The 27,680-nt window shown below is 56.0% G+C and overlaps 1 protein-coding gene across 6 annotated transcripts in view; it reads right to left on the bottom strand.

The window, feature by feature from the left end:
* Window positions 1-3,120: 3,120 nt before the first annotated feature.
* SYNPO (synaptopodin) overlaps window positions 3,121-27,680 on the bottom strand; it is a 34,745-nt gene continuing 10,185 nt past the window's right edge. For 2 of the 6 annotated variants that reach the window (XM_032851561.1, XM_032851562.1), the window contains exons 2-3: window positions 8,978-11,331; window positions 3,121-3,823 (exon numbers count right to left, since the gene is read on the bottom strand). In XM_032851561.1, coding sequence (XP_032707452.1) covers window positions 3,131-3,823; window positions 8,978-11,331 — 3,047 coding nt within the window. In that variant the 3' untranslated portion in view covers window positions 3,121-3,130. Of the gene's footprint in view, window positions 3,824-8,977; window positions 11,332-16,650; window positions 16,692-16,754; window positions 16,933-27,680 lie in introns of those variants that run through there. The other 4 variants (XM_032851563.1, XM_032851564.1, XM_032851566.1 and 1 more) reach the window with 4 other exon arrangements.

The raw sequence follows: 27,680 nt of genomic DNA, 5'->3' as shown, positions 1-27,680 counted from the left end.
CTGAGGGGTAGCTGGGGAATCACCAGGTCCTGCTCCGAGATGAGATGTGGAGAGTGAGAGAAAGGCCAGTCTGGCTTGAGTGACTGAGGAAGGTGAGGGGGCACAGCTTAGGGTGGCGGTGGCTTCTCAGCTCAGTTTGGGATGAACTTGATTTGAGGTGTCAGGGATGGGAATCACCAGTAGGCCGGGCGGTATTGTGCTCGGGGAGGGGTGCTTCTGGCTGAAGATAAAGACTGGGTCACTTGCAGGGAAGCGTGGGCTGGCAAGGGTGCGCTCAGTCCAGGGCGGGCAGCACCTGTCCCCGTGTGCCAGGACTGACTGTCCAAGGCTGTATTTCTGACGTGTCCTTAGGAAGAACCCGGGGCTCTGAGGACTCCAGGAGCTCCATGCTCTGCCCCTTCGGTTCCTGTGCCCCGCCTCTGCTGGGCCTGAGCTTTTAGAGAGGAAGGTGAGGGATGTTCCCAGGGCAGGCTTGGCCTCACCCGGGAGTGGGGTCACAGTCCCCTTCTCGGGACAAAGGACACCCCCATCAGGTGAGGAGCACTCCAGATGGTCTGGGTCCCAGGCTCACTGTGGTTACCTGGACTGAGATGGGACTGCTTGTAGGGACCTCTCCCCCTGCATGGAGCCCCAACCTGCCAGAAGGAACCTGCCCCACAGCATTGGGCCCTGACCCAGCTTGGCCCTGCCTGCTCCAGTGACAGTGGCTTGTAGGGGAGGACCAGGGCAATACCACCTTGTCCAGCTCACCCTGCACAGATAGGGAAGCTGAGGCTGGCTACGCAGCGGGCTTGCTCAGGGTCACCCAGTTAGTAGAAAACAGGATCAGGACTTCAACCCTGGGACCTCATCTACGGCCTGGCACCCATTCCCCCTGTGCCAAACATTCCCATCCCTGCAGAGTCCTTCAGACTAACCCATGGGGAGAAGGAGGGGCTTTAGACGCAGCTGAAAATGACACAGGAGGCGGAGGGATGCAGGAAGCATTTATTGAGGGCCAGAGATGAATTCTACAGAGGCAAGAGACAGAACACAGGCAGTCTCTAGTGGGCTAGAGGGGAGGATGTTGGGGGTAAGGCGGTGACAGGGAGAACAGCCAGGCAGAACTGCAGCTTTCCAGGGCTGCCTCCTGCTGGCTCTTTAGGGAAATGCAGGCAGAAGTGGATTTTCTATGCCCCTCTATTAACCAGTGGCCTGATAGGGTCTCTTTTGTGAAAACGGCCCTTAGCCCCAGCCTCCCGTGCTACTAGGAACCCTGAAGCAGATGGGGACTTCAATGTGGTCACTCATCATCAACCAAGCAGGAACACTCTCTTATCTTCCCACTGTCAGGGCCTGTGTTCCCAAGCCTTAGGCCCTAGGCACCCTCTGGGATCACTCCTTAATTCTAAAGACCACCACCCAACTTTCTCCCACCCTGAGCCCAGCTTTCCCTAGTCTTACATAGGGGTTCCAGGTCTAACATCACCTGATGGGTGGGTAAGTCTACCCCTATACCCAAATCACACTCGGTCCCTCACTATTAGCAACATCCTGGTATCCTTTCTCCCACATCTCTTTGATCCTCAGCCAAGTCCAGTGGCCCACCCCCACCCTCCTCTGCACTTAGTACCCTGACGCTGAACCTCTAGAGGGCACCACCAGCCAACTCTGGAAACTATAGAATTTAGCCGCATTCCTCCCATGTCCCTCCTGGGGACTGGAATGAGAACCACCCAGGTCTAACGGACAGACCAGTCTGCAGCCAGGCTCCTCAGGGTCACTGGGCCCAAGGCACAAGCTAGGCCAGAGTGTAACAGGAAAGAGACGGGGCAGAACAGTGTCCAGCCATCGGGGCATGATATGGATACTGGAGCCTAACTTAAGCATGGGGTATTTCCTAAGGAACAAAAAACACAGGCAGACTCTAGTCTAACCCTTCACTCACCCACCCATGCCCATATGCCCCCAAATTCTGCCCAGCCAATCCTCCACCACCATCTGCCTCCCTCCCTAACATCATGCAATGCATTTCAGGACTGGAAGAGCCCTCAGAGGTCATCTGAGCCAATCCATTTCCTACTAGAATCTCCTCTATGCATCCTGGCTCCTGCTTGAATACCTCCCATAAGAAGGAACTCTTGCCTCCCCTTTTCCAAGTGGGAAACCTCAAACTCAGGGCCACCGGTTAAAGTCATAGGAGAGCAGATAGCTCCCTATCAACTCCTCTCTCCCCAGCTCAGCGTTGAGCCTGGAACCTGCCATGAAAGGGCCCAGGAGAGATAGGTGGGTTGGAGACACCTACAGCACTCCTGGAGGCCCAAGTCCTGGGGCCGGGGATGTCAGCCATTACCTTCCTGCTCTCCCCCTCTGGCGGCACATAAGAGGCCCCAACAGTCTGAACCAGGGCTGAAAAAGCATGAGAGGGATCTGGGAAGAGAAATCTTTCCACCTCTTATCTCCCGAGGGGCCAGCAGGGCACCTTGAGCTGGCCTGGAAGACCTCTCTAAAGGTCATCATGGTAAAAATAGAGCTTCTCTGGGAAGGGGTGGAAAACAGCTGCTCCTGTCTGGGACTTGGTGCCAGGCAGGCGGATGGTCAAGCCAGGGCCTGGATAGGGAACTTAGGCTTAGGATCTTGTGAGCACCCCTCATTTGCCAGACTCCATACAGCAGAGCCAGGAAGGGAAGGAGGAGTATGGAACCCTGAACTGGAGTGAGTCTAGGGGTCCATATTCACCACACCCTGACTCTTTAGAAGCAGGTGTGTGTGCATGTCTGTATGTGTATTGACGGGAGCGGAGGGGTAATTTAGACCTGTGCAGATGGTTTTGGCCAAAGTCCCATTAAACAGATAGGAAAGCTGAGGGTCGGACAGAGGAGGGGTCTTACCCAGGGTCACACAATCACTGAATGACAGAGTAAGGGCACACCCAAGTTTGGATCACTACCCCAGCCCCAAGCCCGGAGCACTCCTCCCCTGACCCCTCGTCCAAAGCGGCCAGACCTCACCTTCCATCCTCCCCCCACACCCACCCCCCCCCCCTCCCCCCCCCCCCCCCCGCACGCGATGCTGGAATCTACCAAGCCCCACAACTCTTCTTCTGGCGCAGCCCTCCCGGGATGGGGATGGAGCCGGAGCGGAAAGGGCTTTAGGTGGTGCAGGAGGCCTCGGTGGGGAGGCTGCCACGCTTGAGCCTCAAGCTGCCGTTCCACCCGCGGGGACAGATGTTGTAGCCGAGGATGCCGGGCGACTTAGCCCCGGAGTCCTCGGAGTCGAGGGACACGTCCGAGTCCGTGGGCGAGCGGCGGTAGGGGAAGGGCCGGGGCGTCGCGGGCAGCGGGCTCCGGGGGCTGGCGCAGGGCGAGGGCCCGGCGGGCAGCGGGCTCCGCGGGATCGGGGAGAACGTGGCCCCGGGGGCGGCGGCGGCGGGTGGGCCGGGCCGGGCGGGCTGCGGCGAACGCAGGCGCGGCGGTGGCGGCGGCGGCGGCCGCGGTGGCTGCGCCTGCGCCCCGTGCGGCGAGAAGGGCCGCAGGCTCTCGGCGCCCGCCGGCCGCGGGGAGGCGCTCTTGCGCCGGGCCGCGTTGATGATGTTTCGCGCCAGGAGGGCCTGCAGCTGGCGGCTGGGAGGCCGCGCCTCTGTCTCGGGTCGCAGCGGGGATACCGAGCGCTCGCTCCACGAGGGCGACATGGGCGGCGGCGGCGGGAGCGGCGGGGGGCTGCTCATGCTGCTCCCCCGGCCCGGTTCCCACGGCCCCGGGCTCACCCAGCCGTCCAGGCTGCTGGGGGGCCGGGAGGCGCCCGGCGTCCAGGGCGGGGAGATGGGCAGGCTCTCCCGGCGGTCCTGGGGAGAGAGCAGAGGGCGGGGCAGGCGTTAGTGCTGGGCTCCTCTAGACCCGGGATTCGGGAGCGACTGCGTCTACTTTGTTACTGTAGAGTCGGGAGGGCAGCGACCCAAGCCAGGAAAGAAGTGCCTGCAGTAAAACGCGGGGTGCCGCAGCTGTCAGCACCTGCTCCTGCGCTTAACCCGGAGGCAGGGGACGCGTGGTTAAGAACGCTGACTTCCGAGAGACAGGCCCTTCTGCTTGCTGAAGGAACGCGGGCAGGTTGTTACAGCCGCAGAAGCAATCGGAAGTCTCTGGGCTTCAGTTTCCTTCTCTGTGAAAGAGGGCTAGAATATCAGCACCTACACTTTGGGGGCTGTTGTGAGGATTAAATGACATAATTCATGTAGAAGAATATGATATGTCTTGAAAGATTCCCTGAAGGAGTCAGTGCTCTCAGTAGATGTTACCTTAAAGAAACATTGGAAGGCTACACGTGAAACTAACCAAAGTGGGCCCCTGTGAGGACACGGGGCCAACAGGGCAAGGTATGCAGCCACAGGAGTGGGAATAAAGGTTTCATGTATTACCTTTTATATTAGTTTAGGTTTTTGAAAGCTATGGATGTATTATCTATTCTAAAATTTTTAAACGAGGGGCACCTTGGTGGCTCCCTGCGTTAAGCATCTGTCTTCCGCTCAGGTCATGATCCCGGGGTCCTGGGATCCAGCCCCCACCCCCATCCCTTGGGTCTCCCTGCTCAGCAGGGAACCTACTTCTCCCTGTCCCTCTGCCACTCCCCCTGCTTGTGCTCTCTTTCTCTCAAATACATAAATGAAATCTTTAAAAATAAATAAGAATTTAAAGCGAAAATATTGACCATTATTACTAAGGACTTAGGGAAAGGCCCTCTTTGCCCCAACCCCCTTGCCATGTTGCCATGGTCACCTCCTAATTTTTCCTTGTAGGCCTTGAGCAGAGAGGAAGTTCCCACTGACGGATGGGAACACAAAAGGAAGTTGGGTCCTCGAGCGCTGGGCAGCACGCTCTCCTGACTGGACTTCTTGCCAGCATGGGGTAGAGTGAGGAGTCGGTGAAGCCGAGTTGGTGAACATCTTCGATGAGATAAAGCACTACTCTGCTATACACGACTGCACCTGTTTCCTACCTCTTTAGGGACTTTCCAGTCCACAAGTTTCCATGTCATCCTTTCTCCCCCATTAGATCCTCACAGCATGCTGATGTGGTGGCTGGCATTATTACACCCATTTTACAAGGATGAAAATGAAGTTCAGAGGTGTAAATAACTATCTGGTGTGTTCTGCCCCATGAGGATGTGTGCGTGTGTGTGTGTGACTGCGTGTGACTACCTTCTGCTCAAAGGCCACACCATGCTAAAGCAGTTTGGAGAACTGGTTTGAAAGTGGAAGGCTTGAGAATCATGCCCAGCTTGTATCTGCTAAACCTTCCAACTCTTCATCCAATCAGATTACAGCAGTAAACCAGTCCACTCAGCCTTCGATCCAATCCAGATTCACCAGAAGTCATTTCTCAGAGTCCAGACCTAGCCAGTCCCTTCAATGTCTTCTGCCCAATCAAAATCTAGAACCATTCATGGATCCATTCTTTCATCCAATCAGTAATCAGCCACAGTCAAGCCTGTCAGCCTCTCATCCAATCAGAATCTGATTTCTCCCAATCAAAAGGAAGTAGTGAAGTGTTATGTTTTCTCCCTACAATGCAGCACTACTAGATGACCTGACTCAGAATGGGGTCCCTTAAACAGCAGTTCGTATAGGAGATTTTTCATGGGATAGTAATGCTGGAGGGACACTTAGGGACCTCCTGGGGACAACCAAGACCCCAATCATCAATTTGAAAAGGTAAAAAGCTCAGCATAGGATCCACCCCTTTTATTCCCAGGATCAAAGCTGTGTCTGTGTGAGCCAGAGACACTGGGACCTTCTCTGTCTGTGACACATCCCAGGAAGCTTTCAATCAGCCCAGCTATGGGAAGTGCGGCCAAGAGTAATTGATCCCAGCCTGTTGACAAGTCTGGGGGCACAAGGACCAGGGCTCTGCAGCTAGGAAAAGGGCAGGCTGGGGCAGGAAGAGTTATACCTGTCTGAAATCTCTAAGTGTTATCTCTGCCTTCGGTGGCCACGAGGGGATGGCTAGGCCAGCCGGTGGAAGGGAGAAGCAACAGAACTGATTTCCCAAGCCTGGGGTGGACTATTGGACAATGGCAAGCAGTTCCGCATCATTTGGAGGTGGGCCAGAGCCTGACCTCATCGGAACTGCCCTTCTGGGTACTGACTCTGTGTGCGCAGCGCAGGAGGTGGGGTGCACAGTACAGAAAAGCTGTGAGAAATCAGGACTCTTCACTTTCTGACAAAGCCCTCAATGTCTTATGTAAGCCAGAACTCCCTGGAAACGCACATGGGTGCAAACTCAGAAACAGCGCCCACTTAACCCAGCACCAGCCCCACTGCAGGACATGTGGGCAGAGCAGTCAGACAGGAACTATCAAAGACCAAATGGAACTAGCTCCCAGATTGCCTTCTGCAGCCCCTTTCCTTGGAGGGAAGGGAAACTGAGGCCCAGAGTGGAGAAGGGGTTGTCTAAGGTCACACAAGGAGTCAGGTAGGGACTACAACCCTCTTCTGACTCTTGATGCCAGCTTGTTCCTCTCCACCAGGGGCAGAAACCGTTTTCAGGAGCCCGGAGGTGATGAATATGGGAAACTGCCAGATTAAGATAACACGGAGAGGGGGGAGGGGGCCTGAGGGAACCAGAAAGTACATGCTCCGGCTAAAGGCATTTACATTCCACTTTCAAAGAATTCAAACAAACCTGGACTGTAAGGGGCTGTGGGTTTTCCCCCATGCTCTATAAGCTTTTTGGCCAAACTCTGGAGGAAGGAGAAAACAAAAGAATTTCCACAGGATTATGGCTCCCTACGTCCTGACCCAGGGAGGAGAGAGGGCAGCCCTGGCTTCCAAGCCACCACACATCCGTACCCACAGCAGAGCCAGAGTCACAAACAGCCCACGGAGACACGCCACACACTCACACACAGGAATGGAGTCGTCCAACACCCCCTTCCCAGGCCAGAATCAGGGAGGAAGGGGGGAGAGAGCCCAGACCACCAGCCAGGGAGCGCGGAAAAAAGAAAGAAGCAAGACAGATTTGAGGCTGAGTGTATTGAGAACAGGCGAGAAAACAAAGTTGGGGGAAGAGCTCGGCCAGGCTGGCCGAGGGAGCTGCAGGATGGAGGGTGGGCTCTTCCACTGCTGGCCCTCAGGGGTAGAAGGGATCAGGGGTCTGGGGTAGGGGCTTCACTCTGTCCTGGGAGGGGCCTGGTATGAAGAAGATGAGCTCACTTACGATTCCCCCACGCATGCCCCCCAGTTCCGGGCAGAATGAACTCACTAGGAAGGCACCCCCCTGTTCCCATGGAGACGAGCCCAGAGCTCACGAAAACTGCAGGCTCAGCCCAGCACGGGCACCGCCTCCACCACCCCTCGCCCCGCTGGGGAGCCCAGAAATAGGGCTGGGGAAGAGGGAGTGGGTGGTGCTCGGCCCCCAGCCTTGGGAGGCTTCCATCTGAATTCTGCCTCTTTCGTCTGTATTCTCACACCGTCCCCCCCAACAGAGTCTGGTTTCAGGGCTGGCCCACCTCAAACATGTCAGAGGTGGTGAAGGTCTCACCCTACCTGACTCAGTATCCTCACTGTATGGGGAAACTGAGACTCAAGGATACACATGGAATTAATCTGGTAGAATCCAGATCTCTTAAATCCCAGCCTTTTCCTCAAAACCTTAAGGTCTCCTCCTCGGTCCCACCACGAGGCTGTGCTCCTGCCCTGGCTTCCTATGCTTCTATTGTCTCCAGGCTATCCCCACCTGGGCTTCTGGTTCCCCGGCCTCCTGCACCGGCTTCCTCCCAGCAGTACCCTCCCCAGGACGCCCTCACAGACCTCTCATCTCCAGCCCTTCTACGGCCAACAGCCCATTGCCTCCCCGTCTTTTCCCCAGGGGACTGTCTTACCACTTACAAGGCCTTTCTCCCAAAGCACCAGCCTATTCTTTCAATCCTCACAGATGGTCACAGCTGGAAGGGCACTGACTGGGTAAATAAGAAAACTGAGGCCCAGGAGGGGAAAGTGACTTGGCTAGACTCACACAGCAAAGGGGAGGCTAGGATGGGACCAGACCCTCCTCTCCAGCCTCTCTCCGTGGCGCCCACCACTACGCAGAGATAGTTGCTTTTAGTGGGGCAGATCTAGGCTGAGGTTGAAGCCCGACTAGCCAATGGGTACGCTGCCAGGGGCCGCTCTCACTGCACGCCCACACCTGCACGTCCTTCTCTCGGGGACTCCCTGGGACCTCACACACCCCAGCACACAGAGGGCCAGCCAGGTGGCACCGGGACCAAGGTCTCATCCCCAGCGCGGAGCCAGGTGTCTGGAGAGGACAGGGAAGCAGGGGAGCAGAGGGTCGGGACGGAAAGCATCAGACAGCAGGGGCAGGCTAAGTCCTCATCCAGCAGAAGAACCCACGAGAGGAGAAAACGTGGCGGCCGGGACAGAGCTCTCTGAAGCAGCGGAGAGGAAACGGCGTCCAGAAGGCAGAGGTGGAGGAGACAGGCCAGTGCAGGTAAGAAGCCAGTGACAGGCAGAAGGATGCCAGGAGCTGGGGCAGCTGAGGAGGTGGACCCGTGGCTGGCTGGCTGCACGGAGGCACTGGCCGGCTGTTTGTTCCAGAAGCCCACGGGAGGGTCCCCTTCTAGGCCATTCCCCAGCAAGACGCTGGCATCCCCACAGCTCACAAAGGCCTGAGGGAGCCCCCAGCCTCACTGCGGCCTGCCAGGGGAGCTCCCTCTTCGTTGCCCTCCCCCCGACCCAGTATGGGACGGCGGGTCCCTCAGACATGGAGTCTAATGACCCTTGCGGCAGCTGCAGCCCAGAGAGCAGAGGCGACTTGCCCAGAGTCACAAAGCTAGCTGGTGGCAGCATCGACCTTTGAGCCCCGAGGCCCCATACTCTTGACCCTCAGCTCAGTGCCACTTTCAGCCACATCTGCTCTCCATCCAGCCCTCAGAGAGGGGGTCCTGCCAGGCAGTGGGATCCCTGTGGGGTCCTCTACTTGAAGCAGAAGGAAGGCTTCCACACCTGAGCCTCGATCCCAGCATTCCGGGTGGAGAAGGAGGGCCTGGGGGCCTGCTTGGCGCGGGGAGACCACGCCCTGGAGGGCGACACGGGGGAGATATCACTGCTGTAGGTCGGGCTCACGGCTGTGGGCTGGAGGCCGTCCTGGCCGGGGGAGCTGTAGAGGCCCGGTGAGGAGCGGGAGGCCCGAGGCAGGGCTGGGGACACCGGGAGGGCCCCCTTGGGGAGGCTGGGCACCAGGTCCAGGGAGCTTGGCTTGGCGGGAGAGGCGGCTCTCGGCGAGGCCTTGACAGGCTCCTTGATGGGAGAGAGGACGAAGAGCGAGGGCCGCAGCTGGTAGGCTGGCTGCTTAGTGGGCTCGGGGCGTAGGACCCCATTCTCGGGCAGGTACCCGTGGTAGAGGGAGGCGGGTGGGGTCCGAGCTGGGCTCCGGGATGCCACTCGGAAGCCGCCAGGAGCATTGGTGGAATATTTCCAGGATGAAGGCAGGGACATGGTGGGCGAAGGGCAGCGGGCCAGTTCGGTGTGGCCCGAGGACTCGATGACGTACTTCTCCATCCGGGATTGGCGGCGGGCGTAGAGCTCAGCCCCCTTCCCGGAAGCCTCGGACAGGTTCTGGTTGGGTTTGGGCTTCGGCTTGGCCTGGATGCGCGGGGACTTGAGGCACGAGGCCCACTCCGGGAGGACCTCCTCGGCCGCCGCAGGGCTGGCTCTGTCCCGGGGCGCTGACTCCTGTTGAAAGTTGGAGGCCTCGGCCCCCAGTGCAAAGGGCTCCTCCTCCACGCCTGCCTCCCCCTGGTCCCTCTGCCTCCGCTTCTCATCAGCCGTCTGCACAAGATCCAGTAGGTCCGGGTTCGGTGTCACCTTGGGCTTCTCCACGAAGGTGAACATGGATTTCCGGCTGCCCCTGCGGGCCATCGACTCCTCCAATATGCCCGTCTTGCTGGCAGGAACGGCCTGGCCCTTCAGAGGAGAAGGCTTGGGGTCAGAGCTGGGGTAAAGGGCAGAGTAGGAGGGGGGAGACCTAACCCGGGAAGCCGGGGGAGCCGTGGACAAGGTCTCAGCATAGGTTGGGGGTGGGGTGAAGTTCCCCAAAGGGCGTCTCTCCAATGCTGGGCTTCGTTGTGCCACAGACCTCCTTTCCACCATGGGGCTATGGGACATCATGTGTCTTTGTGGCCGAGGGCTCCTGTCTGCCATGCTTGGGGGCTGGGGAGTCAGGGCCTTCTCTCCGAGATGTCGTCTCTCTACCATGGGGCTCCGCTCTATCTGGCTGGTGCTTCCTGACCCCTGGATCCCGAAGGGTCTGGCGGTCCTGTTGACCACTGATGGGGGCTTGGCCAGCGTGAAGTGGACCTCGCTGTAGAGCTTGGCGGGAGTGGTTGTAGCTGCCCACACAGACGTCTCTTGTTCTGCTGACACTACTGGGGCGCTGGGCCGTAAATCGATGAGCAGGGAGCTGGACATGAAATCTGGGGCTGGGGTCCCGGAGCTGGAGAGGGGAGTTGTTTCTCTGGAGAAGGTGTTGGTGGTGGTAGGTGGCACTGACACCTTATCAATTAGGAGCGTGCTGGGTCTCACCTCCACAGCCGGCTCTGGCGGCTGCCCACCGGAACACAGGGTGCCGGGTTTGGAATCGGACACTGTGCCATTGGGAGGGAGCTGAGCCTCCGAGGGCTGTGGGCTGCTTGAGAGCGGCGGGCTCTGTGGGGTGACGGGCCCCGGCGGGTTCTGGTTGATGTCTGCAGCTGGCAGGCTGTGGTTGCTGTTCGAGGTCGGTGTGACGAGGGTGCCACTGAGTGAGGAAAGGTTCTGGTTGACGTCTGCAGCCGGGCTATGGACCTCAGCCGTCGGCGGGCTTGCTGGGCTCTGCTGGGCTTCTCGGTTCTGAGACAGGTGCAGCCCATTGGCCGTCAGCAGGGCGGCGTTCTCCTTCAAATAAACCACCAGCGGTACCTCCTCCTCCTCGCTGGCCACCTTCTCCAGGTGCCGCAGCAAGTTGGCCTTCTCTGAGCATCCCTCCATGCTATGAGCAGGGACCCCTATGTCGGGGCTCTGGCTGCTGGCGTGCCTTGGAGGGCCTGGTTCAGGCAGTGAGGTGGGACTCAAGCTGAGCCCTGAGGCATAGCCTGCGGGGCTGGCAGGGGGCGCTTGGAGGGACTCCTGGCTGGGCTTCTGTCCCCTCCGGCTGTGGTTCTCCAAGGTGAACTCGTTCACCCTCTGCCGGCGCCTGTTGAAGAGCTGGACGCCGCGGGAGTTGGAGCTGGGAGGGGTGGTGAGCTGGGCTGCGATCTGCTGGCTTCGGGCCTTGGCCTCTTTCAGATCTCTCTCAGTGAGGCTAGTGCTCAGGCCCAATGCTGCAGAGAGAGACAGAGATCCAGTTAGCAAATGGGAATGTGAGCCACTGGGGTACAGAGACAGACAGATGGCCACCGTGTCCCTCCTACTGATGATCTTTTCCTCTGGAATCTGATCTTTACTCACTGTTTTCTGGAATCCCCTCTCCTCATGAAGATCCCTGCCTCAATAATCATGGCCCAACTCAAACGCCAACACCTGTGTAAAACCTCCCCTGATTACCCCTTCAGCATGACCCAGCCCCTCATTTGGCTTCCCCCTGAAGGCTGTTGATACTGCACTTTATCAGACTCAGCAAGAACACATCACCCTCGCAGTAGAGGCCCACTCCATCCCTGACTCATCCCCTACCACCCTTCACTCACTAGGCTCTGCCCTGCTGGCATTCTTTCAATTCCTTGAAAATGTCAGGTTTGTTCCTGCCCCAGGACCTTTGCACTTGCTCTTTTCTCTGCTTGGAATGATCTTTTCCCAGGTGGCATTCCATGTTGGTTCCTTCTTGCCACACAGGATTTGCTTGAACGTTCCCTCTCTGGAGGAGTCTTGCTCTATAATCAAGTCCTCTCCCCTCCTATCCCATCTCTTTATTTTCTTCAAGGCATTCACCATCATTTGGAATCACCATTTCCTTGTTTATCATCAGACACCTTACCTAGAATATAAGCTCTAACAGGGCAATGACCTTGTTTGACTTGGTCATCATTCTGTCCCCTGCCCTTAGAATACTGCCTGGCATAAAGGGGGCCCTTAGTAGGCATTACCAAATGCATGAATGAACCCCCAGGACATTTTCTATGTGCCTGTCTTAGGGTCCTTTTCACTTTCAAACTCATAGTATAACCATTTGCTAACATTAACAGTAACACATTCCCTTTTTAGAGCAGGGAATGCATTCACATGGTCTAAAAATTCAAAAATTTAAAAAACCAAAAAGTCTACAGTAAAAAAGTCCCTCCACCCCTGAGCACCCCCACCACAAATCAGTAACAACTGCGACCAGTTCCTTCTTATAGAGTTTCTTCTTTTATTTAAATAGTTGTTTCAAAATTCTCATATTTTAATATCATGAGAGTAGGGTATTCAGCTAATTTCAGCAGCAACTATACTAGAACACTGCATTACTTGATTTTGTCCATGCAAGAACATTGGGAGACAAACGTTACCTGCCCTTGTTTTACAGAAGCAGAAAACGAGGTCCCCATGCTTTGTAAGTAACTCACCCACGGTCACATGGCAAAGAGCGGCAAGGCTGGGCTCAAAACCAGTTCTTTCTGGGTTCACAACCCATGCTCGAGTTGCCCATTTGTCCCAATAGATCCCTTTGGGATATACAGCAGGCAGAGTCAGTGGCTGGGGACGGGCTCAGTCTAGGGCTGTGGAGTCTGGGGCCTGAGGTCGGTGATCAGGCTATCAGGCTGGGGTCAGACCCCTGTTAATCCGTAAGTTCACTGCAGGCAACCACTTCTCTTTACATCCCCAGTGCCCAGCTGGCACACCGTTGGTGCTCAATTTATGCTTATGGAACAATGAATGAACAAAAGGACCAGTGGACAGATGGACGAGATAGCCTGTGGCCATGGTCAACAGCTCCATCAGTGGCTGGGAAAATTCCTCCCTCTGTCATCCTCCCTCTACCCCTCCTTACTGTGGGAAGCTAATTAGTTCTTGAGGAATCTGACCCTGCCCTCCCTCCTGCCATGCCCTCATTAGCACTGGCCATGAAATGCTGAATGGGTCTCCAGGGACAGTCTTTCTAGGCATCCTGCCAGCGAGGCTCAGAATTCATGGGCTCCCAGAGCTGGAAGGGCCCTTAGAGAGGAGCTATTTGACCACCACCCCCATTACATAGATGAGAAAACTGAGGCCCAGAGTGTCACACTAGGGTCTACAGGGAGGCCCACACAGAGGAGAGGCTCTCTGGTCCCCATCTCCTTCTCCCCTCCTCCCATCAGGATCTGGCTCCCCACCCACACATACCTGTGCCCACCTGTCCAGAAAAGCCTACCCTGTGCACCCCGACACCTGCTCCCTCCTGGTAGGACTCCTCTCCTGCCTGGGTTGTGCCATCTCTAAAAGATGAAGGATTTGCGGGTTTGGCCAGGTTGCCGCCCGGGGGTGGGGTCTTGAGTGGGGCCACACAGGCCACACAGGAGGGCCCTGAGCGGTTGCTGGGCTCAAGCAGTGTTCACCTCCTCTGCTCTGACGAGAAACCAGGACTCCTGGCCCGAATCCGGGCTCCGCCGTTTGCTCCTTGTGCGACCTTGGCAAGTCCCCACACCTGTCAGAGCCAGTTTCCTTAACTGAGGAGCAGTGATAAAAAGCTCTGACGTTAGGGTTGCAAGGCTGCAATGAGTTCATGAATGCCAGCAGTACTCATTGTCTTCAAGCCCCGGGGGACAGGGCAGAGGGTGCATGCTACCCCCGGAGAAGCTGCTCCGTGGTGACCATACTCTACTCCCTGGAAGGGATCAGAAATTTTTCTGGCAAAGGAGGTTCATCCCTAAGATCAGGATCCTGAGAGGGGATGTGACTCTCTTAAAGTCACACCTGCAGGGGATTTCAGCGTTATGGAGAGGCAGGGATTACTGCCCCAAACCATGGAGCCTCAGGGTCTTGGGGATGGCCACCACTGGGTCCAACTACCCTCATAATTCCTGTGTCCCTAAGACCACACCCCTGAGTTACAAGCTTGTGTTTACACACTCCACTGACGGGGAGCTCACTACCCTAAAGAGCGGCCTTCTACTAATGCGTACTCCTTTGCTGTAAAGTCACTCTTCATGAGAACTCCCAACCTCTGCTGCCACATGGATGAAAAGCGTTTTCTTTCCAACCTGAGAGCCCTGTAGAGACTCACAGACACAATGCCCCTCCCCATGGGGCATGGTCAGGATACACATCCGTCGTCTCCCACTAGTGTTTCCTATGACACAACTGCTAACATTGATTATACATATTATCTTATTTAATTCACACAACAATCCTATGAAGCATGAACTATTATTATCCACTTTGTAGTAATGAGAAAGAAAACCAAGGCTTAGAGAGGTGAAGTGAGTTGCCTGAGGTCACAGAGCCAGAAAGTAGCGGAGCTGGCTCACCTGGGCTCTGTGTGACTCCCCTGGGCTCTGTGTGACTCCAGAGAGCACCAAGCCTTCTGGCTAACTCATTCCCACAGCCTGAGGCTCATAGAAAGTGCTTCAGGGTTTGAATAATCCAGACCTCCCAATGTCCCTGCACTTGCCTGTTTTTCTCCTTGCTTCTCTGCTTCCATCCTGTCCCTAGACTTGTTCTAAAGGCCATGGGTTTTGAAAATGCTCAAAATGTCAGAGCATGAAGGGCCCTTGGGGGCTAAGCAAGCCTGGGAGGCTGAGAGAGGGAAAGGGTGGCAGAGTAGGCCTCAGGCCAGGACCCTGTCTGCTGACCCCCAGCTGGGCTTGGAACTCTGCCCAGTCCCCCTGCTGCTGTTCTGGGACAAGAGGAGGGCAGCAGGAAAGGCCAAGGGGTGAGAGAGCCCTGCCTCCGAGAGAGCTCCCGGGCCCCCACCCCCAGCCTGCGGTGACTCCACGGAAAAGGAATCTGGCAGGAGGCTTGGGCAAGACCCTGCCAGTGATCCAGCTGATTTCTGCCACCCTGCACAAACAAAGCTGTGCCAGCCACAGGCACCCCAGAGTCCCGCACTTCAGGGCACCAGGGGAGGGGGCCCCTGAGTCCCCCAGAGCAGGAATTGGTGCCCCTGGCCATGCCCCAGCCAGCCAGGACCTAGATGGGGCTCCCTGAAGCTGGAGAAGCAGGAGGCAGCCAAGGACCATGGGGGGACAGGTACCTCGACTAAGCCCCCCATTTGCACAGCTGCAGCCTGTGCCTGTGTCAGCCACGATGCCCCCCTCTTCTCAGGATGGGTTGCTGGCCCTTGAAAGACCCATTCTGGACAGTGGATCAGGAGTTCTGAAGACAGGACTTCGGGAGAGGAAGGGGTGAAGGCAGACACAAGGAAGAGCTGCCCAGGGTCAGGACACCTGGGTCCCACAAGGGTAACTCCCTAAGTGTAGGGGAGACAAGATGCCCCAAGGACAGCTGTCAGAATGAGGACCACAATGGCAATCATGCAGCCCCTGCCACTGCTCAGGGGCCATGCTGCATACTTTATACCCATCCTCCTTCTCAATTCTTGCCCCAAACTCTGAGAGGCCAGCCCTCTCATTCTCCCGAGTTGGCAGATGAACCTGCAGCTCCGAAAGACCTATCCAAGTCCATACAACTTGCAAGTAGCTGAGCTGAGTTTCAAAATTCTAAGTCTGGTTGCTGAGTCTCATTCCTTAACCGTTCTGCCTTCTAGACCCAGACTTTGGAGGGAAGGACACCAAGAGAGGCTCCAGAGCGCTTGGACAAGGCTCTGCAGGACGGCCTGTTTCTCCGCCTCACGGTCCATGTCCCCAGCAGTGCCCACTCCCCTCTCAGCTGCCTAGAACAAGCCATGCTCTCTCCCTTTCTTCCTCGAAGGAGAAGAGCTGATAAAACTCATTCTTACTAAGGTAGAAATGACTGCTAGGAAATGAGAGACCAGTAGAGTGGAGAGAGCATAGTATCGGGAGTCAGGAGACCTGAGTTCCAGTTGTGCTTAGGCAGAGATAAGCCCTTTCTCCAAGCCTGATCACCCCTGTAGGCAGTTGCCTGGTGTGCTAACCATCAGGCCTGTCTGGACGGAGGATCTGAAGGAAGGAGGTGGGGCAGGGGAAGGGAGGCCAGAGCAGAAGGTCAGGACAGGGAGAGAATTCAAGGAAATGCTTCTTCACACGGCTACGGTCAATGGGAGTACCCAGGCCCCACAGAGGGTGGAGTGGAACAGGGAGCCAGAGGAGGGAATAGAGACTGGCTGGAGGCAGCCCATTGTGGTCGCCTGGGAGTCTTGGCAATGGGACAGGTGAGCAGGCTGGGTAAACCGCCCCCCTGCCGGGGTCAGGAAGGAACCAATGGCTGGCCGCTACACAACCTCTGGCTCGGCTAGGGGCAGGAAGATGAACTGGGCCTGAGTAATGGCCTGGCTGCCTTGCCAGCCCCTACCCCATCTTCTCCCGGCCGCAGGAGGAAATGACACAGTCTCTGTTCCCTAGGGAGTGCTCCAACCATGCCAAAGTCCCAGGGACTGCAACCTGACTGAATCTCGGCAGGCTGCCAGCCGTCCTCTCAGGAGGAGAGTAATTCATACTAAGGTGAGGAGGACTGCCAGGACATGGGAGATGCATAAGAACAGAAACAGGGAGCCCCAGACCTAGCTCCAGCCTTGCCACTAACAGGCAGGCAGAAGTCATCCATACCTCTTTTCTTGATGCCCAGAGGGGAGCTGAGACCAGAGAGGGAGGCCAGAGGCCCTAAGTCACACACCCCAAACCACAAAGGCACTGCCGTGTGCTCCTCTTACTCACTCCAGCTGGGTCCTCCCTGCAGCCCAGCTTCCCCCTGGATGCTGAGCCGGCCTCGGTTCTCAAAGTCTCCGGGAAAGGCAGCCAATTGCCCCGCTGACAAAGAGAGGAAAATCCCACTTTGAAGGCAGTGCGGGAGCTAGATGTGACTTCTCTCCTCCACAGATGACTCAGCCCAGCTCTTTATCAGGAAAACCGATTTTGCAAGAGCTTTTTAAATGGCCTCTCCACCCCCCCAGTCTCTCCTCCGCCAATCTACCCGCCCCGTGATGCCAGATTCATCTTCCTCTGCCTGGCTTCGCTCATTTCTCTCTCCTACCTCCCCAGGATGTGGAAGATCAAACAGCAAGTCCTCATCACAGCATTCAGGGCCCCTGCCACCAGAGCCTACCTGAGGGCTTACTAACCTGCTCTCTGTGCCCTCCCAGCGGCCACAGAAAACCCAAGGGCTCCCATGTGCCCCCTGGCAGTTCCCGGCTCCCCTGTGTGGTCTGCACCTGAGCAGGGGCCCCAAAGTCTTCCCTTCTGTATTCTCCCCTGTCCCCCGCACCTTCCACATGTGCTCACAGAATAACAATAAAGTCAATGAAGACAACAATAGCCATCATGTGAGGAGCACCAGCCGCTGCTAATCAAAGGGGTGAGTCTGTATTTTCTCAATGAAACCTCACACCAACTCATAGGGGAGGCTCCCTGACCTGTGTTGTGGAAAAAGAGACCCACAGAATTAGAGAGCTCACCCCGAGTCCCACAGCCAGCAAGGGGCAGGCAGAGCAGAGTTGGAGCTGGGAGTCTGGTGCCAACCAAGCCTGGGCCCCCTCGTTCTGAAGAGCTCATTTTCCCCATCCCCCGTTCCAGGCTCAGCCCAACTACTGCTTCTTCCAGGAAGCCCTCATGGATCCATCCAGACTCCTGAGATCAGTGCTCCACCCCCAGCTCAAGCAGTCCCCAGGGCCTCAGAGCAGGCTGAGAAAGTTTAGGAGCCAAGACCTGAGGGGAAGCAGGCCTAGCCTAACTCCTGGCATCTCTATCTGGAAGTGGGTTGGGATCAGGCAGGCAGAATGGGTGGGCTGGGGGGAAACTAAGAAGAAGGCTGTCAGGTGGGCGTGGGCCTTAGCTGGCAGCAATCCCTTTAGGCCACAAGCACTGCTCATTACTGGACCTCTGCTGTAGGGTCCTTTTCTGCCAAGGATCAGGAGCCACCACCCCTCTCCTATCTGCTCTACTGGCCTAAACACCAATCTACAATTAGATTTTTAGAGACTTGAACATGGTGACCCAGAGAGAGGCAGGCTTAGCCCCAGGTGCACAGCAAACTGGAAAGGACTGGTTCACAGAGATCCAAGCTCAGACTCGGGCCCCCAGTTCCTACTTGAGCCCAGGTAAGCCAGGCCTGCCCAGCCAAGTCCTCTCCTGTTGCACCAGCCTCCATCACCCCAGCCCTGGGAGCCTCCAGAATACGGAAAGGACTGCCACACCCTGCCCTTCCAGACAGAATGTTTCATCCAGGAAACAAAAGGCGGTGAGCCAGCCTGGGGAGAGATGGCTTCCCCGAAACTGCCTCTGCCAGGGGTGTGGTGGGCCTAGTCCATCCCTGGGTCTCCAGCACCCAGCCCAGGGCCTGGCACACTGCGCCCTCCGCAAAGATGCAGCCCTTTCTCTTGGCCTGTAGCATCCTGGGGCCAGAGTAGGTCTTCATCTTCTCTCAATGCCCCCACACTCAGCAGAGGCTGGCACTCATTCAGTGTGTGGAGGAAATTAATGACTGAAGATGAGCCCTCCCCAAATCCAAATCCACCTTCATAGTTTGCCCCACCATTCGTTCTGGGAGCCAATTTCTAGAAACCTCTAGATCTCAGATTCATCTAGATTCTAGATCAGAGCTCTAGAGGGTACCTCCTGGAAGAAGTGGGGAGAAGGAAGGAGGGAGGGAGCAACATGTCTATGGGTGAAGAGGGAGACGAAAACTCAAATCACAGGGTTTGACCTAAGAGGCAGAATATTCCATTAAGCACGGAGAGAATTAATTAGAATGAAGGAATCCCAGAAGGCTTCCTGGAGGAGGAGGCATATATATACATACATACATACATATAATCTAGGTCTTGAAAGATGGCGCTGTGGAGGCATTCCAAGCAATAGTGCCAGCCCAGCGGAAGCTGGAAGGCTCAAGGCAATCCCTACCCACTCCCCTTCACCACCCCTACCCCAAATCAAGACCAGCTGGAGAGGAAGGCACCTTTGAGAGGAACACAGCCCAGCGTTGGGCTTGCCCGGAGTCTGAGAGTGAATGGGGTGTTCCAGGGGGAGTTCCACTGGAGCTGTGTACATTACATGGCACATTCCCCCAGGGGACCAGCGGCACCGTGGTACCTGGGCCTCCATGTGGGTTACACAACTGCCCACTGTCCAGGCCGCGGATTCAGCCTGACCCTCTTCTGCGTCCGCCTCGGCCTCCTCAGCCATCTGTCTGGGCCGCTTCCCTCTTACAGAAGAGGCTGCTGCAGCGAAAGTGAAGGCCAGCACCCTGTGGTAAATTCCCCACATTCCTTCCTCACAGAAAAATAAATAGCCCGGGAGAAAGAACGCAGGAGGAATGATAATGACGGCCTGGCCCAGGCTTAGAGGAGTCCTGGCAGCAGGGTAAAGAGCGCAGGGAGCCTGAACGCCCCGAGGAGCCCCCGGCCACAGTGGACCCGGTGCCTGTCCCCTGGAGGCTGCCGGGCCCCGGGACCCTGAAGGCTGCCTAGGCCATGCCAAATCTCTGAGGTCTCAAGCTTGCTCACATCTGCCCAAGAAGGCTCTGGGAATCCCTTGGTCAGGGCAGGTGACTGCGGAGGGCAAACTTGTCGGGGCGGGACACACTTGACTTTTATCACTCAAGCTGCCGTTTGCTGGGAACTTCTTAAGTTCCAGGCATTCAGTTTAAGTAATATCATTAGGTTATTATGTTGTTTCATTTTCTCTTTGCAAGCTATGGCCTGGGGGTGCCGTTATACCCATTTGACAGATGAGAAAACAGGCTCAGAAAGGTTTTTGGGCTTTGCCAAGGTTTTCTGACCGGTTAGTGGTATGCGGTCTCCACTCCTGCCTCTCACTCCTACGTCCGTTCAGCCTGCCTGCCCTTTCCAGAAAGCCTTCCTCGACCAAGTCCAGCGTGAGGCGCGGCCTGTTCTCCTCCTACGCCCTGTTCAAGCAGGCGTCCTGTACGACTCACGGGCTGCCTTCCGTAGATCGCCTCACCTCTCTGGGTCTCGACTCCCTATCAGTGAAACAGAGATCATAATATCTGCTTTGCAGAGTCGCTGCTGCTTAAATGAGATGCAGAAATGCTTCCTGTGGTATGCAATTCTGTACTCGCCTGAGGGGGACTGAACTCAGCTGTTTGCACAAAGCCCCCTCTGCATAACTCTGCAAGGCCCAGAATCTGTCTGTCTGTCTCTCTTCCTCCCTTCTTCAGCCCTCTCTGGGTCTGGTCTTGCTCTTCTGCTCACAGTCAGGCAGAGCCCAACTGCCCCGCACTCTCAGATCCCTTCCTCCCCCAGCTTCCTCTCGGCAAATGCACCCCAGCATCCATCTCTAGCCAACATACTGTAGCAGAGAGAACCAGGTTTGAATCCCAGGTATGCCCCTTGCTAGACGTGAGTGCCCAGGCCCTTTGGGAGTGCCCCAGCTCCAAGAGTCCTAGGAGGGAAGGCACAGCCATGGCTGGCTCCCACCTCCCAGTGCACTGCCCTACAGCCTGGAGGGCACCGTGGCCCCAGAGCATGCAGGAGGCTGCCAACCCTGCCATGCACTCATGCCATCCCCCAGTGACCAGGCCTGTCTGGCTCGCCTCCAGCAGGAGGAGTCTGCTGCCAGAGGACAGGCTGGACCACCCAGCCCTTGCCTGCCCCTTGTCCCTGAAACTGCAAAAGAACAGAAGACTAGAGGCCAAGAGATTTGGCCCCAGGATCTGTCCTGTCACAGTTTGGGTGAGACACTGGACTATTTCCTGACCGTCTTTGGGCTTCAGTTTGTCCATGTGTCCAAAGAGAGGATCAGACTGGAACAATGATTCCTAGAGTACGGTGTCCCATGCCTCTAGCGGAAGCCAAAGGATCTAAGTGGGACCCCGAGACCTGAAATCATACTAGGTAGGTAGGTTTCACGTGGGTAGTGACAGAGGAGTAAAACGAACACGTCAAAACTGTGAAGGGCGTATTCCTGCTTGGGGAAAAGCAGGTATTTCAGTAATGAAAGTTAGACACTTTAAAGGAAAGAAGGAAGTAGAGGTGGTGATGGACTCATTCCCTCCCCCGATATTTACTGTACCCAGCCAAGGGCATGGCACTGTTCACAGCCATGAAGAGTGACGGACAAAGATCCCTGCTTGCGTTCCGGTAGGGGAGCAAGATGACACCTACATGAGTTAACGACACCAGTAGGTCAGAACGCAAATGTTACAGAAAGAGATAAAGCAGGGACGAGACATATACTGACTGCATGGGGGAGGGGGAGGGTCTGCAAAGAGAAATACAGTAACCGAAGCCCCTGAGAAGTCACACCTGCGTGAAGAAGTGAAGCGGGTGAGGGAGTGAGGCCTGCGCATCTAGGAAAAGAGAGATCAGGCGGAGGGAACAGGGGCTGTTAAGGTCCTGAGGCAGGCTCGCACCTGGCAGGTCTGAGGATGGGGCCCGTGAGGTGGATGTGGGGCACGCATGAAGAAACCAAGTTCTCAGGGCGCCTGGGTGGCTCAGTGGGTTCAGCCTCTGCCTTCAGCCCGGGTCATGATCTCGAGGTCCTGGGATCGAGCCCCGCATCGGGCTCTCTGCTCAGCAGGGAGCCTGCTTCCCCCTCTCTCTCTGCCTGCCTCTCTGCCTCCTTGTGATCTCTCTCTCTCTCTCTCTGTCAAATAAATAAATAAAATTTAAAAAAAAAGAAAAGAAAAGAAACCAAGTTCTCTAATGGCCCATCAGGATCTGAGGGCCCCCCTACATGGTAGCCATTTGTGCACGTGCACACACACACACACACACACACACACGCATGCGCGCACACATCCTGCAACACGCGTTCTCGGTAGCTTCTCAGTGCTGGCGACAGCCTCGCCTGCAGCAGCACCTCCGCCTCTGCACTCACGCCAACACGCACAGGCGTTGCCTGCTTCACGCCTGCAGTACACGGAGGCCTGCCGGCACCCCCTCAGAGGGGGCAGAACCTACACGCGAGTGTGTATGCACTGAGCACCTGCACGTGTGCCAGTGAGACACACGGCTCCCCGGGTGGCCGACTGGCCCAGATGCACCTGCCGCGGGCGGAGGGCCCCTGCAGCCCTCTCCCGCCAGCTTGCCCAGTCCACCCACGGGGAGCTGAGCTGCCACACGGCCCCTGCCCGGAGGACACACGCTACTGTAGAAGGTTAAGTGCACGGCGGGCGTGACTTCAAATTCTCCTCTCCAGCCTCTCTGCCCTTCGGTCCTGGTCTCTACTTTCCAGCGATATGTAAAAATCTACCCCCGATGCTCAAATGTGCCAGTGGGTTTTGTCCTTGCCGAGAGTGTCCCCTTTTCTACCCATGCTGCAATTAAACAGAAAAGCCATGTAAAATGCCTCGCAGGGCACTGTAAATGTTACCAGCTGCCACCAGCATCACCACATGTCACCATCCTCGTCCCTGGCTTTGTCCCTTCAGGTTGCGGGGTTGGGGGGTGCGGGTATACAGAGCAGCTGATGAGCGGAGAGGCCGTCCCCTCTCTGGCCCAGAGCAGAAACCTGCAGGTGCTCAAGGATCCCTCAGGAAGTATGTCCCAAAGGCACATTCCTGGGATCCACCCCAGCCCTGGACCACAGATTGTCCACCTTAACAGTCCCCCTGAGGGGTTCTGAAACACTGCCAAGTTGGGGACCCACTGGGCTTTAGAGCGCATGCTTTTATTAATGTGTTTATAAGTGAATTAACATACGAGGAAATGGCTGGAACATAGTTTGATACATAGGGAGACCCCATAATGTTAACAAAAAATACACTTAAGAAAATACATGTATTTACGTAATATGCCATCCCTTGGCTGTGCGCCCTTTTCTCATTTTACCAGCCCCTTCGCATCTGTCAGAGACAGAAGCCGAGCAGGGATTGTTACACTATTTTCTAGACCAAACGACTGAAGCAGAGAGCGACCAAGGGGCCTGGCCAGAATCTCCCAGAATGCAGATCTCCCTCAGCTCAGCGTCATGAGGGTCCCACCCCAGGGCCTTATCGCCCCATCCCCAGTGGCTCTGACTTCTGGCCCACAGTGTGCCTGTCCTTCCCCTATGGGCTTGCAAAGCCTCCAGACACACATGACTTCTGCAGTAACTCCAGGTTCGCCAAGAACAGGACAACCGCAAACAGGTCGGTTCCTTCTAGCCATAATGTCCCTCTCACCGGGCAGTGCAGGGGCTCCCCCAATTCCCCCAATGGTACCTTACATGCTACCATTTGATCCCAAGTGGTCCTTCTGTTCCCAGCACCCCGAGTTCAAATGCCAGCTGAGCAGATCACTACCTTGAGCGCGTCCTATAAATGCTACGCCCAGCTTTCCCCCTTGTAAAGGGCTGCCCTCATCCTTACCCCGCAGGGTGGTTGTGCGGACTAGATCTCAGATGTGCCAAGCACCCAGCATCAGGCCTAGCACGGGTGCTCCTGGGAGGACACAGCGCCGTGGACTCACAGGCTCAAGCGGAAGCTTCTGGAAGGCAGGGATTCTGTCTCATTCACCTGTGTACCCACACCTACCGAGTATAATGTGTGCTCAATAAACATGTGTTGAATGAACACAGAAATGAAATGATATCTCCAAAACAACTCTGTCCTAGTCCTTGCTTCCCCTTCTATTTCATGACCCATTTCCCAGCTTGGGGGCTGGAGGCTCCGAGCAGGAATGGTCAGGGCCAGAAGGGATGGGTGATGGGTTCATGGGAAGTGACAATGACGGCCATCTGGGGAGGGTGGTGTTCTTCGAGCTCTGAATGTAATCCTGTTGACTCAGAGGCATAAATAATGCACTAGCATGTTCTCTCCTCACTATCCTGTCATGCTAAGAATAGCACCGGCTACCCTTTCAGGAATTCCACAGGGAAGAGAACAGGACACCAAGATGGGGACAGGCAGGGAACGAGGTCTTGCCAGGCTGTGGATGGTCAAGCACCCTCCCTCCAAGCCCAGCTTTCCAAGCCCGTGAGACAAAGGACCCTGCACGTCAGAACTGAAAGGGCTCTTCCAGGAACTTGGTGGGGGCTCTCCAGGGGAAAGGAAGAAGCCAGAGAAGATGGGACACCACCCCACACTATTCCTGTTATCTTTTCCTCCTCCCTTCCGATGCCCCTCCTAATACGCCCAGGCCTCAACCACCCCACCACACTCCTCCCCGTCCCTGTTCGTGCGATGCATAAATACAGAGTGGGTGGTTCCCCTCTTATGTGTTTCATATGTAAAACTTCAGAGAGACGGGAAGGTTCTGTAGCTTTCAATTTAAAAAAAAAACGTTTAAGTTTAAAAGCGACCGACCTAGATCAGGGCCTCTCAAACTCCAATGTACACTCAATGTAATTGCTCAGGGATGTTGTTAAAATGCAGATTCGGACTCAGGAGGTGGAGAGTGAGGCCTGAGAGTCTCTCTTTTTAAGAAGTTCCAGGTGATGCTGATCGTGTATCCATAGGCCATATATTGAACACAGGAAACAGTATTTGCCTACGATACAGATGGAGAGGGCACCTGGGTGGCTCAGTAGGTTAAGTCTCTGCCTTAGGTCATGAGCCTCAGGCTCAGATCATGATCTCAGGGTCCTGAGATCTAGACCGAATTGGGCTCTCTGCTCAGCAGGGAGCCTGCTTCCCCCTTCTCTCTGCCTGCCTCTCTGCCTACTTGTGATCTCTCTCTCTCTCTGTGTCAAATAAATAAATAAAGTGTTAAAAAAACACACAAACAATACAGATGGAGAAGCTGAGGCCCAGAGAACAGAAGGGATGTGCCCAAGAGCACACAACGGACCTAGGCTCAGAACACAGGCCCCCAACTCCTCCTAGGATTTGCCAGGACAGACTCTGGAGTTGAATGGTGCTGCTTGGAGTGGGGCAGGGGACAGGAGGCAGTGACAGGCAGTGGCCAGAGATCCAGGGGCCGGCCTTCATTTAGCCACGCCAAACCTCCTGTGGCCACAGGCTCTCACAGGAATAAAAGGAAGTAAGAATTCTCCTGAACAGAGGCACTCAGCTGAGTGGGTAGCTAAGAACATGCCCTCACCAGCCTGCATTTGAGGCCTGATAGACCAACAGAACCTCCTGGAAGGCAGGTGCGTCTGATGGCCATTAGGCTGCAAAGAAGATCCGGACATTGGGTAAGGAGTCTGGGGGAGTGAGGAAGGACCCTGGGGCAGCTCTCTCAGGGTGCAGCTTCAAGGGAAAGGAGAGAGAAGGCAAGACCAGCCTCCCACACCAGCGCTGGCAGTCACTCCTCCTTCCCAGGATGGGCCTCAAACCCCTTCCCAGGCTCTAGGCCCTGCATAACCAGCCCCGCTGCCCGTGAGCCCCCTGCTGCAGCCTCCCCCAAAAGAAGCCTCACCGCCCTATCTTCCTGCCATGCTGCCCCTCCTTCAAGCGCTCAGACAGGGCCCAAGCACCTCCTCACCCCAGAGCCTTGGCATCAGCTGCTACTTAGAAAGCCTAGAATGCTTTCTTCCTTACCCCCTGGGTTGTCCCTTTCTGACCACACTTCTCACCCTTCAGGTCTGTTTCTGGGTCTCAGGGAGGGCTGCCTGCCCTCAGAGGTCACATTCCTCTGCCTCTCCTCCAAACTCTCATTAGATCTGTAATTCCATCATATTTTTCTGAGCGTCAGTCTGCACTGACTGACGACAGTTAGCAGCCCTGAAGGGCAAGGGCCTTGGCTGTCCTTCCTCTGCTCTGCCCCTGCATGGCTGGGGCTCCGTAAACTTTTCTCAACCGAATGAAGGAAAAGATGGATAAAAACATGGCTCACATCACTACTGCAAAAACCTCCGTGGTTTCTGGCCCTGCTCACCCTGAAGAAGTTGTACAAGACTGGGGTTCGAAAGATTCCCTTGGTCCAGTCCTCTGCTCTGCTGGTCTCCAGCTCAGTGGGCTTCGCAGGGCACCTCGCTCCCTGAGATGGGTCTCTAGCATGGTCTGCTGGGTTGAAATGAGAGATGGAGTCTGGCAAAGACTTGGGAAGCTGTCAAGAGCTTTCACTGCTAGCATCACTCTGGTGCCTCTGAGGCCCAGAGAGGGAAAGAGCCTCAGTCAAGGCCACACAGCCAGCATGTGCTGACAAGCGGTCCCAGGCGCACAGCTTAAGCCTACGGCTGAGCTTCAGGCCCACCCAGGCTCAGTGAGAGCGCCATCTGCCTGGAGGCTGGGCAGAGGTAGGGAAGAGAGAGCATTCAGCCTCAGGCCCAGAGCCAGGGTGGGGTGGGCGGAGCCCCCAGCGGGAGCCCTGAGTGGGGCCTGGCAGCTGGGCCTGGGGGAGCCAACTGGCGCCCGCTGGGTGATGGCATGCTGACTCCCCATGCGCGTGACAGTCTATTTTTTAATCAGCGCCCTCCCCCCAACTCCATGTACCCTCCCAAAGGGCCCAGTATCAGGAATCATGTCCTGGCTGAGACCAGAGCCACCTTGGAGACTAGGGGGAGGATCCCCAAGTCCTATCGCTTCAGGGAGCCCTCAAGTACTAAACATCAGGGCAGGAGCGCTGGCAAGGAAGAGCACCTCCCACCTGTGTGACCTTGGGCGGGTCCCTGGACCCTCTGACCTCAGTTTTCCCCACCCGTATAGTGAGAGGAGGCATGCCAGACTCCACAGGAGTTCATTTCAACTCAAACTCTTGGGATCATGACACTAATGACACCTAATCGCCAGGCCCTGGCAGAGCCACTGGGCCCACAGCCCTCCCAGGGTACACTTGATCCTCCCTGACCTACTCCCAGGGGACAAGGGGGGTGGGGAGAAAAGAGGCTGAGCTACCTCAAGGGCGAACCCCAGAACCCCAGATCCCAGACCTCAGGTTCCTCTTTCCAGGACCTGAGGGACAGAGATGAGGAGGATCAAAAGGAATGCTGTGTGTTCTTAAGCAGGTGGCCTGGCCTCTCTGAGCCTCTGGCACACGATCTAGTAGAAGAGTTTGTACAGAAGCTATCTTCTGTACAGAAGCAAAACTGCCTGGGTTAGAATCTGGCCACTTACCAGCTGTGTGACCTTGGGAAGTTCACGTAACCTCTCTGTGCTTCAGTTTCCCATCTGTAAAACACTGATAATAACAGCACCTACTTCGTGAAGTTACATGTAAAGACTTTAGGATGCTCTTGGCACACAGTTAAGTAACCATAAACATTAACTTTTTTTTTTTAAGAACTTTGGTTTTTATCTATCGAACACTCTTAGTCTCCAAGAGATTTTATTCCAGAAGATTAGATGTGTGAGTCTCCCGTCAGCCTCCTCTCCTGTCTGTGGGGCTCATTCAGCCCGCCCCTTCCTAGCCTCTCCTGCTGGCTCCATGTTCTTAGTGTCCACCAAGCTCTTTCTCACCCATGATCCCCTCACATCTTTTCTACCCCATTTCATCGCAGCTCAGAACCGGAGCCTGAGCCCCAGAGGAAACGAATGATTTGCCCAAGACCACCAACCAGTTAGCTAAGACCAGAGGTTCAAGTATTTGTTCCCGAAGTGCAGTCCAGGCCCTTTTCCACTGCACTGTACCCATCCTCCTGCGATCAAAACCTGTTTCTGGCTAAACATCAAAAAGCCACTTATCCCAGGGGCACCTGGGTGGCTCAGTGGGTTAAAGCCTCTGCCTTCGGCTCAGGTCATGATCCCGGGGTCCTGGATTGAGCCCTGCATCAGGCTCTCTGCTCAGCAGGGAGCCTGCTTCCCTTCCTCTCTCTCTGCCTAC

The sequence above is a fragment of the Lontra canadensis genome, unplaced genomic scaffold (assembly GCF_010015895.1).
Source record: "Lontra canadensis isolate GAN:19392208 unplaced genomic scaffold, GSC_riverotter_1.0 scaffold5, whole genome shotgun sequence".
NCBI lineage: Eukaryota > Metazoa > Chordata > Mammalia > Carnivora > Mustelidae > Lontra > Lontra canadensis.
This window is presented reverse-complemented; position numbering and strand designations above follow the sequence as displayed.